We start from the raw sequence: 16,659 nt of genomic DNA, 5'->3' as shown, positions 1-16,659 counted from the left end.
CTAAGTCTTTCCTACCGGTAGATGGGGGCATACGGTTTTCTGATGGTTGAGACTCGCAGGACCCTGTCGATGGGCCTCTCTTATCCCTGACATAGCTCCTTGGAAGGCAGCCCAAGCCACGCCTGTCACGGATCTTCCACGCGGTGATTGGCTCACAGTGGACCAAGGTACCTAGTGTCAAGTATCAGCTGAGGAGAAAAGTGGAGAATGAAGTTTGAGACGTAAAAGTTACCCTGTGGTGGGGGTTGACGTCTTCATTGCTTCGCCAGACAAAATATTTCCGTTTTGAAGACGGATTGTCAACAACTAAAGGCGATTAGGGTCTACATTTTAGTCACTTCCTACAGTTGTTCATTTTTGTTGCAGGTGTGATAAGTTGTTTGGTCACTGGTCGTATATAAGAACACTAGTTTCGTGTTAATGACTTGATAATATGTCGGTTTCCAGTGAGAATTCGGTTAAAGATATAGAAACAAAGTCAGCACTGAAAGAAAATGGAACTTCTCCCAGATCCCGAGATAACGGGGAGAGTGTCAACAATTCGCGAGCTGTTTGCCGGGTTTGCAAAAGGTTATATCGTGAACCTAAAATTTTACCATGCCTGCATACGTTTTGCGCTGATTGCATTCGCCAACTGGAGCCGTTCTCTGTAACCACAATCAATGGCAAAGCGCTTTTACCCGAACATGAGTTCATTCGAGACCACGTTCCCTTCACCGTCTTGTGTCCTGAGTGTGACTCCGAGGTGGACCTACCGACGTCCGGGGCAGATGGACTGACCACAGACCACCTCGCTCTGGACGAGGTGTTCATGGAGACTCTCTTGAACGAAAACTGCGTTGTGTGCGACCTCTGCAGCGAGGGAGACGCCGGGAAGCGCTGCGAGGTCTGCTGTGTCAACCTCTGCGAATTCTGCAGTCAAGCCCATAGGTGAGTTGTTCACTTGACTTCCTTGTCGTTCTGCAGCCTCAGCTGTTGTTTATTAGTTATTCACTCTAACTCTTTAAAGAGAAACTTTTTGATTGAGACAATTGTAACTTAAAATGTCCTGAAGTCGCTTATTTCCAGACTACTGAACTTTAATTATTACTGTGCAGGCAGCTGTGGCCTATCCATCCACACAGCTACCCCTCCCCCAAAACACACACACTAACTACCATTTGGCCCACACGATTCCGTGTGTGTTGTAGTCTCACAGGAGTATCCAACCATTTTTATCACTTACAAAGTTAAAATGTTACAAACTTTCCTTGGGCCCATACCCTTTCAGACACAACTGACCACATCTTGCTTATAATGTTAGCCTACCTCACATCCACCTCACCTGATATACTGACCAGAAGGGTGGGCAGCCGTGGCCTACTGGTTAGCTCTTCGGACTTGTAACCGGAGGGTTGCCGGTGTTGCACCAAATTCTGTGACCCTGTGAATTTTGTGACTCCAATAAAACAGCGCCCTATAGAGTCACAAATTCGTCAGGTCTCACAATTTGATGCAACACCGGTTCGAACCGCAAGGTACCTAACCTAACCTAACCTAACCCCTCACTGCACCGCTGTTGTTGCAGGCAGCTCACTACGCCGGGATTGTGCTTCACTGTGTGTTCACTGTGTGCTGAGTGTGTTTCACTAATTCACGGATTGGGATAAATGCAGAGACCAAAATTCCCTCACATGATCAAACTGGGGATCAATAAAGTATCTATCTATCTATCATATACTTATTCTTAGAAGAACATACAGAAAAACAGCTCTTGCATGTCAGTCAGTAGCCCACATATACTGTAGCTATTAAGAAGGGTGTCACTTGCTCTCAAGCCTTTTCGGTGCTCACAGTCCAGGACCAAAGGGTCAGAGAAACTGTCTGGGCTACTTGTAGCTATTGTTGTCTGTCTTTGTATCTGTTCTTTTCATTTGACTATGTATAGGAGACAGAAGATGCAATTTACTGTAGGACAGTGTTTCTCAAAAGTGTGGTCCGCAAGCATGTAAAATATAATAAACAGATCTGCATAAATCCAAACAGTTCTGCATATAATATGATTCCTCTTACACAATAAGCAAGGTGCAGAGACAATAAGCAAGGTGGTTCAGTGAGTAGGCCTATTGTGTATCGGCTATAATACACCGCAGATGATTAACACCGTTCCTCCTTGACTTTTTCTACGTCTAACTTGTATTCTCTTATGACCCATTCAGACAGCGACAAGAGACCATTGAATGTTATTATAACTCAGCGATTACAGGGAACTAGCCATTGGTGATACAAAACGTTGCAAGACAAAAGTGACAAGCGACAGGTGACAAGTGAATTGCCAGCAGTGTGTGTACACAGCTTCTTTAGATTATCAATCCAATTCTTCCATGTATTTCCCTCATTACAGATATTATATGCAGTGTTTCCCACAGAATTGAATTCCATTTGTGGTGGTTGGTTTGCAGAATTAACTTGAATACAACAGTTCTTAACAAATTAGCACAGCGTGGTTATGATGCTAACCAGATTTAAGCACAATTTAGTACAACCTGGAAAATCATTGTGTGGTGGTCAATGTTGATGTTGTGGTGGGCCGCCACAAATAAATCAATGTATGGGAAACACTGATATGGTTGCTGGTGTTCCTCTTTGTATGTATTATCATGTCCCTTTACCCCCGTAGGAGACAGAAGAGGACGTCGTCTCACTCCATCCAGAGCCTGGAGGAGCTGAAGGCTCAGGGCCGTCTGTCTCGTCCCGTGCTGTGCGCCCTGCACCCGGGCCAGGAGCTACGACTCTTCTGTGAGCCATGTGACGCGCCCGTGTGCCTGGAGTGTGCCGCCACCTTCCACCGCGAGCACCGCTGCAGCCCGGCGCGTGAGGTAGTGCACCGGCACGGCGACCGTCTCCGCGAGCTGGTGGCCGGCAGCCTGCGGCCACGCCTGGCCACGCTAGAGCAGTCGCTCCAGCGCGTGGAGCTGTCGCAGGAGGAGCTGGGGGTGCGCGCAGACGCACTGGCCGCCGAGGTGCGGGCTTTCGCCCGCGGCTATGCCTGCGCGGTGGAGGCGCATTGCCGCGGGCTCTTGCGGCGGCTGGAGGAGCTGCGCCTGCAGCGCCGCAACCAGCTCCACCTGCAGGGGGCGCAGCTGAGGCAGGCCATGACGGACGCACGCGGCGCCGCCGACTTCGCCGAGCGCCTGCTCACGTGCGGCACCGACGCAGAGATCCTTGCTGCCAAGGCCGTCACACTGCGCCGGCTCACGCAAGTCGTCGAGACTGGTTACAACCCCAGCCCCGCCACCGTCGCCCCTGACGATGGGAGCAGCATCTGCTTCGTGCCCTTTGAGGGCGCTGGGGAGGTGGACGGGTACCCGGTGGTGGGGGTCATCCACGCCAAGGCGGTGGACCCCAGCAAATGCACCATACAGGGGGAAGGTGAGAGTCACAACACAGGCCTTTAGCGTAGCATCTTTAGCATTGCTGTAGTTTAGTGAAATCTGACACGGAATTTGCAAACTAGAACAAGCAAATCTCTTTAAATGTTCCCTAATTTTCTCAAGGTACTCAACTGTGTGCTATAATAACCTCTTAACCTTAGAAAGTTATCTTCACCTAACACTGATCTCTTTAGTTGTGAACTCTTTAGTTGTAAACCCATGGGCCACAGCGCCACACCCTAAACGCTGAAATGTTCCAGACATGCACAGGCCCTGGTCTTTTCACTGTTTACACATTTGTGTAATTACTGTGGCTGTACTGTATTGTTAATTTTTTTTAAAAGAAAAAAAATAGAATATTTGGTTACTGATGAATGTTTAGACAGGCACTGACTGGCACATGCATTGGCACAGTGGGCCCACAAAGACTAACTTGCAATATGTGCTTTCTGAATAACAGGGGCAGTGTGGACTGAACAAATGCTAGCTCTTTTGTAGAGCTCCCACATACCCCAGCAGACAGGCACTGAAAATATTCTCTCAAGGAACTTAGTGTGTGTGTGTTTGTGTGTCTGTGTGTGTTATTACCGACCAGCAAACCTGGCGTGACGCCTGTCTCTTTGTGTTGTGTAATGGCCCCGGGTCTCTCTCTGCGACCCAAACTAACAGCTCAGTGCTTTCAAAGCGGATCTTGGTCCCGGGCCGACATGAATGGATTAGATTCTGGGCTCAGTGGACCGTGGTATGGGATGCCGGAGTGGTGCTGGAATTCTGGCCCTGTTCCAGAACCCATTTCCCACAGTGTAACTTGCAGGACATTCAACTGCTGGACTGCAGGAAATATAAAAGATACCAGAGAGCAGTTGTATGTGTACCCACACGTACACACACAGACGCACACACACACACACACACACACACACACACACACATACACACATACACTTCATCTAAACGCTAACACACACCCAATTTGCTCACAAACACACACATGCTCACCCACAAGCGTAAATACAGGAGCCTTGCAGCCATGGAATGGCAGGGTAACTAGTAGGTAACATTCCTCGTCTCCATGGAGACATTTGAAGTGGTGGCGCGAGTGCTTGTCAGGGAGCTGGAATGCAAGGCAGTCGAGGCAGCCAGAGGGGTCGTCTCATTTCTGCCGCCCTGTAGGGGCATGCCCAGAGGAAGCCCTGAAGCCACCTCTAGCCTATTATTCTTCCCTCTCCCTCTGTGTCTATGTTTGCTTTCTCTCTACCTGTCATATTTGTTTTTCTTCTGTTGTTTTGTGTCTGTGCTTTTCTTTTGTGTGTGGTTCTCTCTCTGCTCTCTGTTATTTTGTCCATTACATTTCTCTCTCTCTCTCTCTCTCTCTCTCTCTCTCTCTCTCTCTCTCTCTCTCTCTCTCTCTCTCTCTCTCTCTCTCTCTCTCTCTCTCTCTCTCTCTCTCTCTCTCTCTCTCTCTCTCTCTCTCTCTCTCTCTCTCTCTGACTTTTGTCTTTCTGTCTTAGTCTCATTCTCTTGCATCATGTACAGTATGTGCATTTGAGAAGCAGCTGGTCTAAGCAGTAAGTGTAAAACAAACAGAGGGACTGGTTAAGAGGAGTTTGTTACACTACTTGTGTAAACCTAACACTGAACGTCTATTTGTAGAGATAGATAGATAGATAGATAGATAGATAGATAGATAGATAGATAGATAGATAGATAGATAGATGGATAGATGGATGGATGGATGGATGGATGATCCTCAAGGGGAAATTCAAGTATACTATTCATTGTATACTGTTTGTGAGGCATTGCGTGTGTGTTTTTGTTTCTTCTCTCTTTGTTTTGTGTGTGTGTGTGTGTGTGTGTGTGTGTGTGTGTGTGTGTGTGTGTTTTTGTTTCTTCTCTCTTTGTTGTGTGTGTGTGTGTGTGTGTGTGTGTGTGTGTGTGTGTGTGTGTGTGCGCTGCTGTTTATCTCTTTGAGTGTATTCCTCATGTCTGTCTGTGTGTGAGAGAGAATGTGTCATGTATCTATGTTTGTTTGGTTTCATGTGTTGTCGTCTTCTGCCTGTGTGGCTTCTCTTCTCTTCCAAGTGTTTGCGATAGCTAGCTGTAATACGGATTAGTGGTTAAGGAAGGGTGCAGGGTGTCGTATCTCTCTGTCAGCACCTGAGCCACTGCCTAGCACCACTGCAATCTCCAAGTCATAATGTCAACAGCATTTGGAGCTTATCTCCCCAAGGGATTTGGCCAGAAAGTTATGTTGGATAAAAGCATCATGGAGGCTGGAGATGTAATGCCTTGCGCGTGCGTGCATGCAACGTATAAAAGATAAACCTGTGTGTATCAGTGACTTATCAACAACAGTGTTATGCCTAGGCAGAGACTTTTAGAAGAGGTGCCCAATAGTGTTCTGCCCATGAAGCCCACAGGCTTTGGCTGTGATGGGCATCGCCAAAGTGCTCTCTCTGAAAGCACAGTGCAGCTCAGCTCAGCTCAGGCAGTTTGGAAGTCACTTTGTCACAGAACGAGCCGCTACCAGTACCCAGGCGGTAATGGGCTTTTATGCCATTCCCCTCTGATGAGTTGGCCGAGGGGAGGTTGTTGTCGCAATTGGTGTCAATTTTGGGTCCTGTTGAAGCTCATCATCATTGTTATTAGCTATTCCGCCAGAGTCATTTGGCCGCATTAGGTGGCCGTGCGTGCGGCCGTTGAGCGGTGCAGAATTCAGAAGGCTGTCCGTGCTTGAATGATCTGCGTGCCCTGAATGATCTGCGCTGACCAGACATCAGGTTTAGGAAATGGCCTCTGCCTCCCACTTGTGTACATTTTTTCTATTCTATCAGTCCCCTCTCTCGTCCTATCATCCTCCTATCTTCTCCTTTCATTTATTTTATACTATTTTTCACTATTACTTGAGGGCAGCCGTGTTCTACTGGTTAGCGCTACAGACTTGTTCTTTCTCTCTTTCTCTCTTTTGTTCATAGCTTCTTTCTTTCACACTTAATGGACTGACTGAGAGAAACTGCATTGCACAGGTGGAGGGAGAGAGAGAGAGAAAGCAGGAGAGCTGGAAGTGACCTTTGACCTTTTGGTGGCAGGTGTGCAGCTGGGCCGGGAGGGTCAGAGGTCCGAGTTCACACTGGTCTGCCGCGACGCATCCGGCGAACAGATGGGCAAAGGAGGCGACGCTGTGCTGGTCAGCATTGTGCACAAGGAGAAGAAGGACTGGTGGGTGAGACTGTTCACATATTAGCACCAAATGCTTCTGAGCCAACTTGGTCTCCCAGAAAAGTAATTTTTCCTACACCCAGATCCAAGAATTTATCATTAAACCCCTTTTCTTTTAGGAAGGTTTGTATACTTATGTTTTGTGTATGTAATTTACCATTTGTAATATGTAAGATTTGTGTGAACCAACATAGATACACATATGATTTTATTGACTGCTGAGACTGTGAGCACATTATTGCAGTTAATAGTCTTCATAGCTAAAGTTGCTCGATTGTTTTGAAATAAGTGATTGTGTCAGAACGTTGCTCTCCCAGCAAACACAGTCACGCTCTCATACCACGTGCCAACTCTATGTCTTGTGCAATTACTGGCATGCGTGTGGGAGTGCAGGTCAGCAAATGATGCCCTTTGAAATCTCCTCTCTCTCCCGTAGCACTGTGGAGGCGTCTATCGTGGACAACAACAACGGCTCGTACTGCGTCTCCTACACGCCTGCCGTGCCGGGACCCTACTCCGTGTGGGTGTGTGTGAAGGCGCAGCACGTGAAGGTAACCCACTGCTAAAATCCACAACTACACCACCGGAGGTTGGTGATCAAAATAACACATTCATAATCATAGACTTAATTGCTGCAATATATCCATGTGCCCAGCACTTGCTACGTATTTACAGTGTATTTCAATGTCTTGGTAATGCAGTTGTTGTCATTTAGTTCATGTTTAGCATTTTAATGTGCATTAAATGGTGATGTATGATATTTTCCCCATGGGTTGAGCACTGCCTCTTGTGTCCTTTGTACCCGACTCAAGCAACACATTTGTTACTGAGGCAACAACTCAGCCGGCTTTTCTTCCCCGATCACTTAAATTGTCACCATGACTGAGCGCAGTGGTGCCAAGATAACTCACTCTTGGCACCGGCCCGGGGGACTGCACCGCCAAGTCCTTAGCACTGCCACCACCGCCCGCACCCGGCCGTCTTTAACACACCGCAATCACCAAGGTGCAGAAAGATCGATGGCACTGTGCTGAACACTTAAATAGCAGCTACGGTTTTTTCTTTTTCTTTTTTTAAAAGACAGCACAATGCCTTCAGCTCTGACAGTGTGGCCCAAGGTTCTCTGTCTGATCCAAAAGTGGTTCTAAAGCGAACGCTAGCCAGAGTGACAGGCTGGCGGCGACCCTGCTGAGAGAGAGAGAGGCAGCCGTCGGCATGACGATGGGGGCAATTAAGGCCGCCAGCTTTAATGATGACCCTGCCCCTCTCATCGCCGGCCGAGCCGTGGAGGAAATGACATGGCAATTAGCGCTTCCATTAGGACAGTGGGATATTAATGATGACGGTCATCAGCCGCCATGCCCCCACTGGCAGTCGATCTGTAATACACTAACAGGGCTACGGGGGCTTTACAGCCCAGTGATTAATGGGAGCACATGATGATGACCCCTTTTGTTGTTGTTATTTTGATGTTGTTGTTGTCGTTTGTCTCAGGGTTCTCCTTTTGTGCTAACCGTGAAGAGAAAGTTCCGGCGCCACCGCGGCATGTTTCACTGCTGCTCGTTCTGCTCCAGCGGGGGCGCTAAAGAGGCTAGGTGTGCCTGTCCGGGGACCATGCCAGGTATGGGATGTGCACAGGTGGTCTCCTGTCACACTGCTTTTAGAGTGAACTGGTGAAACTTGTGGTAATATTGTACTATGTGATAATTACTTACACACACTTACACACGCTTGCACACACAGCCAAACACACAAACACAGCCAAACACACACACACAGAAAATGAGACACTGTCTGTTCTTAATTCTTACTGAAAGCTGCAGATTTACAAGTTATTATGGATCAGTAAGTGAGACAAAATAGGCAGAACCAGGGGGGTATTCCTCCTCCAACCTCGCTAAAGGCCTAGAAAGGGCTAAAAGTCTAGCTAATTTTAGTGAGAGTTGTGTTCCATTAGTGAGGTTAACGTGAATCCCAGCATTCTCCACTAAACCCAGCTGCAATAACGGCATAAAAAAGGCCACAAAAAAAAAGAAGTAGAAATGTTTTTTTTCGGACAGTGTCGCCATGCATGGATTTATACATTCACTAGCTCCAACGAATTTATGAAGATTATGCGAGTTAAAATGTTTTCACTTGACATGCGTGTGGTTCTAGGAATCTCGCTACTCTGTGTCATTTACGTTTTGTGATGGTGTAATGCATAGCGAGACAGCATGGGAAAGGAATTATATTCTTGCGTGTTCACAGGTTCGCTTTCCATACGAAGTATTTAGGCTACATAGCTGGTCACCTTGAAAATGGCATTTTTAGTTATACTCTTTAATGAAAGACATGTCCTACTGTTGATAAAGGGTCATGCACATTTGGTAGGCTGTTCAGTGACAGTAAATTATGCTTTGCCAGTGGGCTATATTATATCTGATGCAAGCCAAAGGATAATTCTGTAGCCTGTAGGCCTATAGGCAGCTAATAATTAAAACTGCTTCATGTGTCGACGATTGTTCATGAATGTCAAATCAACTGTCTGCTACACAGATTAAATATTAGGCCTAAATGACAAATTGAAAGCCAATGCATTTCAGATAAATATATTTCAAACACTTTGGGACTTATGGGAGACAATAGGCTATATTACATTGATACTAATTTATTTTATGACCACCTACACCTAGACAATAATTTGGAGTGAACCCTTTTAACCCTTTTAATCTAAGAACGTATAGATAGTTTTGAATAGCCATATGCCAAAGTTGTTTTTGAGTATTTATTCATTCACTTTTTGTTCAAGAGTGAAGACAATCAAACTCGCAATTGATTTCAAACCATTAGCATTGTTGTTTTAAATGTATGCTTTCATTATTCTGCAATTTCTGTAGGCAACTATCTATTTTTTTCTCTCAATGTTAAATTTGATGACTTTTGATGAAAATCCTGTAGATGGCGCTTGCAAATCAAACAGAAATCGTCTAGTATTGTTTTAATTTTTCGACATGTATCCTCTTTTCGTCAATCTACTGTTTTGGTCTACTTTTCTACCTCGTGCACGAGCAGAGATGAAGCTGACCTAAACCGCGCTTGAATAAACGAGGCCAAAATGCCGCTAACTTTAGTTAATGGAATAGCTTCAGCCCCAAGTGAAAGTCTACGCTACTGTAGTTCAAGCCAGGCCATTTCTGTTAAGTGCCGCCTTCATTAGCGAGGTTGATGGAATACCCTCCAGGTGTGTTAACATTCTTAAATAGCACACAAGAGTTCATGAAACGCAGAACACAGACAGTTTGCATACACAGACGAATAGCTAATATGGCTGCCTGACTTATGTTTTTCTGTGTGTGTGTGTGTGTGTGTGTGTGTGTGTGTGTGTGTGTGTGTGTGTGTGTGTGTGTGTGTGTGTGTGTGTGTGTGTGTGTGTGTGTGTGTGTGTGTGTGTGTGTGTGTGTGTGTGTGTGTGTGTGTGTGTGTGTGTGTCATGCAGGAGGGTTCCAGGGCTGTGGCCATGGTCATAAGGGGCACCCTGGTAAGCCCCACTGGTCCTGCTGTGGCAGTCTGGTGGAGGCGTCAGAGTGCCTGGTGCGTGCAGTGGGCACGGTGCCCAGCTCCCAGCTCAGGACCGTGGAGCTCTGAAGAATCTGCCCCACTCCCACCCCAACCCCTCTCCTTCTCTCGTCAAACCCCCATCCCCTTGAAGAATCTGCCCCACTCCCACCCCAACCCCTCTCCTTCTCTCGTCAAGCCCCCATCCCCTTGAAGGATTTGCTCCACATCTTTAGTCTCTATCTCTACGATTCTACCGTCTTGTTTTTATAGATCAACGTTCATAGTGTTTCATTACGTCTGAAACGCGTGCACACACACACACACTTACTGTATATCAGTTTCTTTCTCACATCTGTGAGTCTCCGTGGTTACAAAGACACTACAATGAATTTCTTCTTGTGAAAGCCTTGCGCAGTTTGATTCAATTTAGATATGCAGCAAAAGCCGAAATGACCCAGGATCTTTTTTTCGCTTTCTTCCCTGCAGTCGAAGCCTTCTGGGGCCACATCATTTTTTTTGTAGGGAGGTTTGATCTCCCCTTTTAATTTATTACCATCTCTGTACCACTAGGGGTTTAAGCTCTGTTTCACCACGTTGAAGGAAAAAGGAAACACTGTTTTTTTAGTCTGTGTATCATAGCATATTCTCATATCCCCTCTGGAGTGCTGAGACGTAGATAATGGGAATCATGCCAGGCAGGTCTCGGAAAGCTCAACAAAAGGAATCCTCTCTTGCCGTATATATATTCTATAGATTTAGGCTATATGGATAACAAGCCTTGTTCAGTTGAAGTGACTTTGACTTTGTGGAAATGCCTTTGCCCGAGGCCTGCCTCGCATATCAGGGGTGGCGAGTGCAACGATCAGAAGATGAAATGGTGCTTGATGATGCTTATTATTCTGAGCACTGCCACTACCACCTCAGCCACCTTTATGTGTCTGTTGCTTAGCCAGCATATTCCTGATTAGTGTCATAATGTGTTTTATAGGGCTACTCTTTATGGCACCGTTATGTCTTATCAAGGGATTGTACTATTTATCTCTTAATCACCAGCAATTATTGAATATCATGAAGTCACTTTCGTTTGTCCTCTTGTTATTTACACCAGTAAGCATACAGAACTTTTAAAATGATACATAAGTTAATGTTAATGTGATCGTTGTGTTGTATAAATGTGTTCTTTTGCATGTTTAGAAGTACCAAAGAACTGCCTCACGTCACCACATCACGCCAACAGTGCCTTGTTTGATTGGATGTGTTTTTTTTTTTTTTTCAGTTCAGTTCCTGGACCATGTTCTTTTTATATGCCATTATACTTCACTATGGCAAAGGCCAAGGTCAACGAGTTTCTAAAATTTTGTAACAAGGACATTTCTCATTTGCTTGCTCCATTGTCTGACATGGCAGCTGCTTTTTAGATGCTGGGCAACAATATATGAATGTCCTTTGTGCTACTAGGCCCAGGAGCTTATTTGCTGTCCAGTGATGGGATTTGGAGAAGTGGATATTTAGAAAAAAGGAATAACCTTTTATGGTTTGGATTTGTTAGAATTGTTTTAATGTTGTTATGCAACTTCAAATAAAAAACACTTCTTTAGTTTCCAATAGCCCCTGTTGTATTTGTACTCTTGCATTATCTATTAGCCCCATAGCTCTTGTTAGCTGTTTCAGAACAAATGAGTTGGCTTGTTTTTTTGGCACCTGGAGCAATTTCAATTTCCCTGGTTGGTTCTTGCAGTCTGCCCCGTACCAGACATTATCATACACAGCAGGTAGTGTTTGTATAGGATAATGCAATATGGCTTTGTCACCATGGTTACATTATGGATGAGGGTGGATGTCCGCACCTCTGTATGCAGAAATGAATCTGAATCTGTTTGTTTTGCAGCTGATGTTTATAAGGTGAGGAAATAAACAGCAAGATGTAGGGTTAATGTCAGTCACTGTCTTATTCACAGCTCCAGAAAGGGCGAGGCAATAAAAAATTGCATGTAACACAATTAACTTCCTCTCTTAGACTCATGGGGGCAGTAGTAAGTCACAACTCATGCAATATGAGTGGTCAGCTTGAGAATTTAGATTAAATGATGTATACAGGGACGCAAGTGTCCTTGAATGGATGGCCTAAACTTCTCAAAAGAATGTTTTATGACCTGGATGGAGAATTAAATAAAAAACAGTAATCTGTTTTAGTACACTTAAGGGAACGTGTTGCATTTGTGTTGCGTGTTGCTTATGATGTAGAGCTCTGCCATGAAACATAATGAGTGTCTGTTCAGTTTGTTTGTCACTATTACCTTTGAAAAAGTAGTGGATATTAAGAACTTTAGGTATGGACCCTTTCAACAAGGTAAACAAAAACAATGCTTGAACATTCTATTTGGGCCCCAATCTACTTCCGTTGCATTAAGATAACATATGGAATGTTAAAAAGGAAGTCTTGTGGGGCCAACTATGATGCTGATAATGAAAATTCCATGAAAGGGTCTATAGCTAAGTCCAGCCCATATGCCCCGGCCCCTGGTCCCCCGAATGGTAGTTAAGAGAGACGTAGAGAATGCATCAAGTGCTACTCCGGTCATGTCTACGGACGAAAAGTTTTCATTTCACACTGAAATTTGTTTGGTTAACATTTCATACAGGCTGCAAAATGTCATGCCCACCCATCCTGGAGAAGAAATACAAATTCCCATATGGAAGTGGGAAGGCTGGGCACAGTTAACAGCTCCAGACTGGGAAGGGGACGCAGGCAGCCATCCGTTCTGACAATTTTACAGGGAACACTCTCTCACCCTCCCACAAAGAACACTGTGGTGTTCGAGAGCCAACTTTTGCATTAAGTTTTGCAATGTTCAAGGACACAATTTAATCATTTCTATCAAAGGCCCGCATACCTCACTACTTCTGGGGAGGGAAGGACACGTCAGGCTCATAATATACATTTAAAGCCCCCGTACTGCCAATTCATCTTGTCAGATAGGGTGTCATCTCAAATAGAAGTGTCGGGACTCGCTTGATAACTATCTCTGTAAACATTTTTGGTACGAGGGACATGCTCAAGAATCCCAAAGAAGCGTGTTATATTTTTTGGCCGAAATGTGTCTTATCATTAAGCTCCTCACCACTCTAGATGGACACATTTGATAAACGACATTCATGGTATTTGTAAATGCTAACAACAAGACCATCTATCAGACGCGACTGGATTGTCAGCTAGAGGACGAAGTGGCTGAGAGGCTGGCTGGCTGAGAGGCCCCATCCCTATGCGTTTGGTATTTGTCAATCCCCCAACGGGTCGCACAGGGTGGGGAGGGTCATTAGACGCAGCAGCCATCTGTTCAACACAGGCTCATATGCCCAGGATAGAGTTGGCATTTTTGGGGATGGAGATGTGGTCAGAGAGTGGGGTGTGTGTGTCTGTGTGTGTGTGTGTGGGGGGGGGAGGGGGGGTCAGGCTGACATGCAACCTCACCTGTTTCCAGGGTAGAGTTGGCATTTTGGGGAGATGAGAAGGTGATGTCTGTGTGTGTGTCTGTGTGTGTCTGTGTGCGTGTGTGGGTGTGTGGTATGAGCAGGAACAAGCATGTTGCCAGTCCGATACACAACCTCTCCAGTCTGGAATGGAACACTGTGGATTGTCAATACATTCATCCAGAATCCTTTACTGCAGAGGATTGTGGGAAAGATTAGTTAGGTCACTCAGAGAACCAGTATATGGGGTCATGTTCTTTTGACCTTTCTTTTTATTTAACATTCTGTCATGAATGCTTTCTCCTCTTTTCTTCTAACATCTATCTCTGTCTCTCTGCTTTAAACTAGGATCATCCCTCCCTATCAATTTGGTACAAGGTGAGAACTCACCTGTCAGCCACTCATCACATCACATTGCCACCCCAACGTTGTTGTGACAAGGCCTGACAGGCTCCTTTGATAGACTCTTTATCTAGTCATATCCAAGAGGCAGCGAAACTGAGCAATAAGAAGAATGTTCAAACACCATTCAACATGCACTAGACAGACTATGAATGCAACACTTACATTCATGTGTCATGCTCATGCAACTTGCCATTGAAGGACTTCATTAAACCTTTTGAGGATTCTCCTCACATCGATTCTTTTACTTCAGTTTACTTCAGTGCTCAATTCCCTTTAGATACATTGTGCATTGACTTCGCCATTGATCGAGCAATGCTCAAGCCTTTTTAGTGTCGAATGCTGTGTGAGCACCAGATAGTGACACAGACACACAGGCAGACCAGGGCTCTCAGTACACTTCTTAACCTGATTACGGTCAGGGGCCAGACCGCGCCGCCACACGCTAACACAATTATGGTGCTCCAAATAGAGTCCACTGTGGAATAGTAGCCCCAACCCTCCAAGCCCTCCACTGGAGTCTTCACAAAACTGTTGGGCCCTATGAAAGAATATAATATTGGACCACCTTAACAATAATAATAATGTTGGTTTATCAACATACCATGACTGGAATCAGCACAAAGTTGTATGCGTTAAGCATTGAGAGTCTACCTGAGGCTGACTTCAGAATTTTTTGTGAAAAAAGCCATGTGATTACTCAGGCTGACGTGTTGTCGTGACAATGTGGCCAATCAGCCACAAGAGAGGTCATTGAACCACTCAACTTACTGCTCACGACTGCAGAGACGGATGCTTTAGAGAGGGCAATAGGTAAGGAGAGTAGTTACTATGGTGAACACAAAGAGGATCATATGAGAGTGAATGGAGTGAAGGCGCACAAGGGCTTTATTTTCTCCTGTTTTGGGAAAAGCTGCTGTGTCATTCTCTTCCCTTTGGTGCACTACTCTGTAGGGTCCCTGGATCTGTCCAATTAAAGGTTTTGGTCGGTTAGATTGTAACTAACAGTACATTTGAATTAAAAGCCGAGAGCGAGAGAGAGAGAGATGAACAGATAAGAGATGTGTGGTATGAGTTGGATGTGTTCCAACCAGCACAGAGAGACTGTCCAGGATCACTGCTTCTCAGTTCTCGACAACATCCACTCCATCCCACACACACACACACACACACACACACACACACACACACACAAACCCTCCCACAAACTGATGCACACACATTCACATTTACACTCACACACCACACACACACACATGCATGCTCCACTACCCCTACACTCTTCCAGTGCCTGTCATGACCTGTATTCTCCCCACCTGCCTGTCATGTCCCCCCCCCCCATCCCCTCGTGATCTGCTTTTTCCTGGCACCGTGATGGAGGGAAAGATGACGCCCCATTAACTGGAATGTCAGAGCCGGAATCTCTTTTCCCCTCACTGTTGCCTTCGACGACCCGTGTGATTGACGGCCATATCTCTGTCGCAGAGCCAATCGGCTTGCCCTTGAGTGCACCTGCGGTGTTCTCATGGGTGAAATGGCATCACATGCATTTATTTGCTCACAGAGTTTTAAAGTGTCATAATTTACCATGCTGCAGTGGCAATGTGGCTTTTGACAAAGACACATGCTGGGCCATTATGTGGGCCTACCGGTGTGCGTCACAATGGTTCATCCTCTGTGTGTCTGCCAAGGCCTCATCTCTTCACCAAACCCCCAGTCCCCTCCCCGCCACACACACACACACACACACACACACACACACACACACACACACACTTCCTCTCCTTTTATTCTTCAGTCTTCATTTTCACCATGAATTTTGTTTTGGCTTCTTATCTCTTCTTATTTTGGCTTGTAACTGAGCATGTTGAGGCTGTGGGTAGCTTGAGAGATTTCTTTTTTCACCTCCTCCAACCAGATTTTGTTATCCGGAGCCTCTCAGAGTTTGCCATGATCCCCCTCTTCTCCAGACCAGTGATCCGTGCCGTGTCTGACTGCCAGATGCTGATGTTTTAAAAGGGCTCCTCTTTCCATTGGAGCTGATGCAGACGTATGCAGAGTGCCCCCACCCAACGCACACTGCCCGACTCCCCACTCCTGCACATGTAAAATCAAAACAGCCACCTCAGAGGGTCTTTTTTTGTTGCTTGGTGGGGTGGAACCATGTGTGAATATCAAATCCCTCACCCTGGCTGCTATCTCCCTCTTTCTCTCTCTCTCTCTCTCTCTCTCTCTCTCTCTCTCTCTCCCCCTGCAGGGGTTGATCATACACACACGCCAGTCTGAAAAGAATTCTGCAAAGATGCCACAGTCTCATCATCGTTGACAGACGCCCTGCTGATTTCAGTCTCCTGAGAGTGATGGAGTTTGTCACGTTAATCGCAGGGGAGGAGCTGAGGCAGGCGAGTGGAGCAGGGCAATTGAAGTTGAAGGACCCAATTGACTCACAAACACACACTAACTCCATTTCAGAATTGGCTCGCAGTTTCTCTCTATCTCTCTCTCAGAGTAGGTTTGCAATTTGCTCTCAACAGTAGCCTATTACATTTCTAGATCTTCACACAGAAAATGACATCCAACATGTGGTGTATTGAAAGATGCTACAGGTTTTGTA

General features: G+C 45.8%; 1 protein-coding gene across 2 annotated transcripts; it reads left to right on the top strand.

Moving 5' to 3' along the window:
* Positions 1-250: 250 nt before the first annotated feature.
* Positions 251-11,737, top strand: trim45 (tripartite motif containing 45). 2 transcript variants are annotated; one of them, XM_076263418.1, is made up of 6 exons: positions 251-930; positions 2,660-3,411; positions 6,503-6,632; positions 7,069-7,183; positions 8,127-8,253; positions 10,111-10,341. In XM_076263418.1, exons 1-6 carry the CDS (start codon positions 434-436, stop codon positions 10,257-10,259), a joined length of 1,770 nt encoding a protein of 589 aa, XP_076119533.1. In that variant the 5' UTR covers positions 251-433; the 3' UTR covers positions 10,260-10,341. The 2 variants fall into 2 exon arrangements, with proteins under 2 accessions (XP_076119533.1, XP_076119534.1); XM_076263419.1 differs by lacking the exon at positions 8,127-8,253 and having other exon boundaries at positions 10,111-11,737.
* The last annotated feature ends 4,922 nt before the right edge of the window (positions 11,738-16,659 follow it).

Source organism: Alosa pseudoharengus, unplaced genomic scaffold (assembly GCF_046254945.1).
Source record: "Alosa pseudoharengus isolate Yale_2024_CS ecotype anadromous, Long Island Sound unplaced genomic scaffold, YU_APseudo_1.1 YU_APseudo_1.1_scf_3, whole genome shotgun sequence".
In the NCBI taxonomy this organism is placed as follows: domain Eukaryota; kingdom Metazoa; phylum Chordata; class Actinopteri; order Clupeiformes; family Clupeidae; genus Alosa; species Alosa pseudoharengus.
Note: the sequence above shows the minus strand (reverse complement) of the source record. Positions and strands in the feature narration are given on the sequence as shown.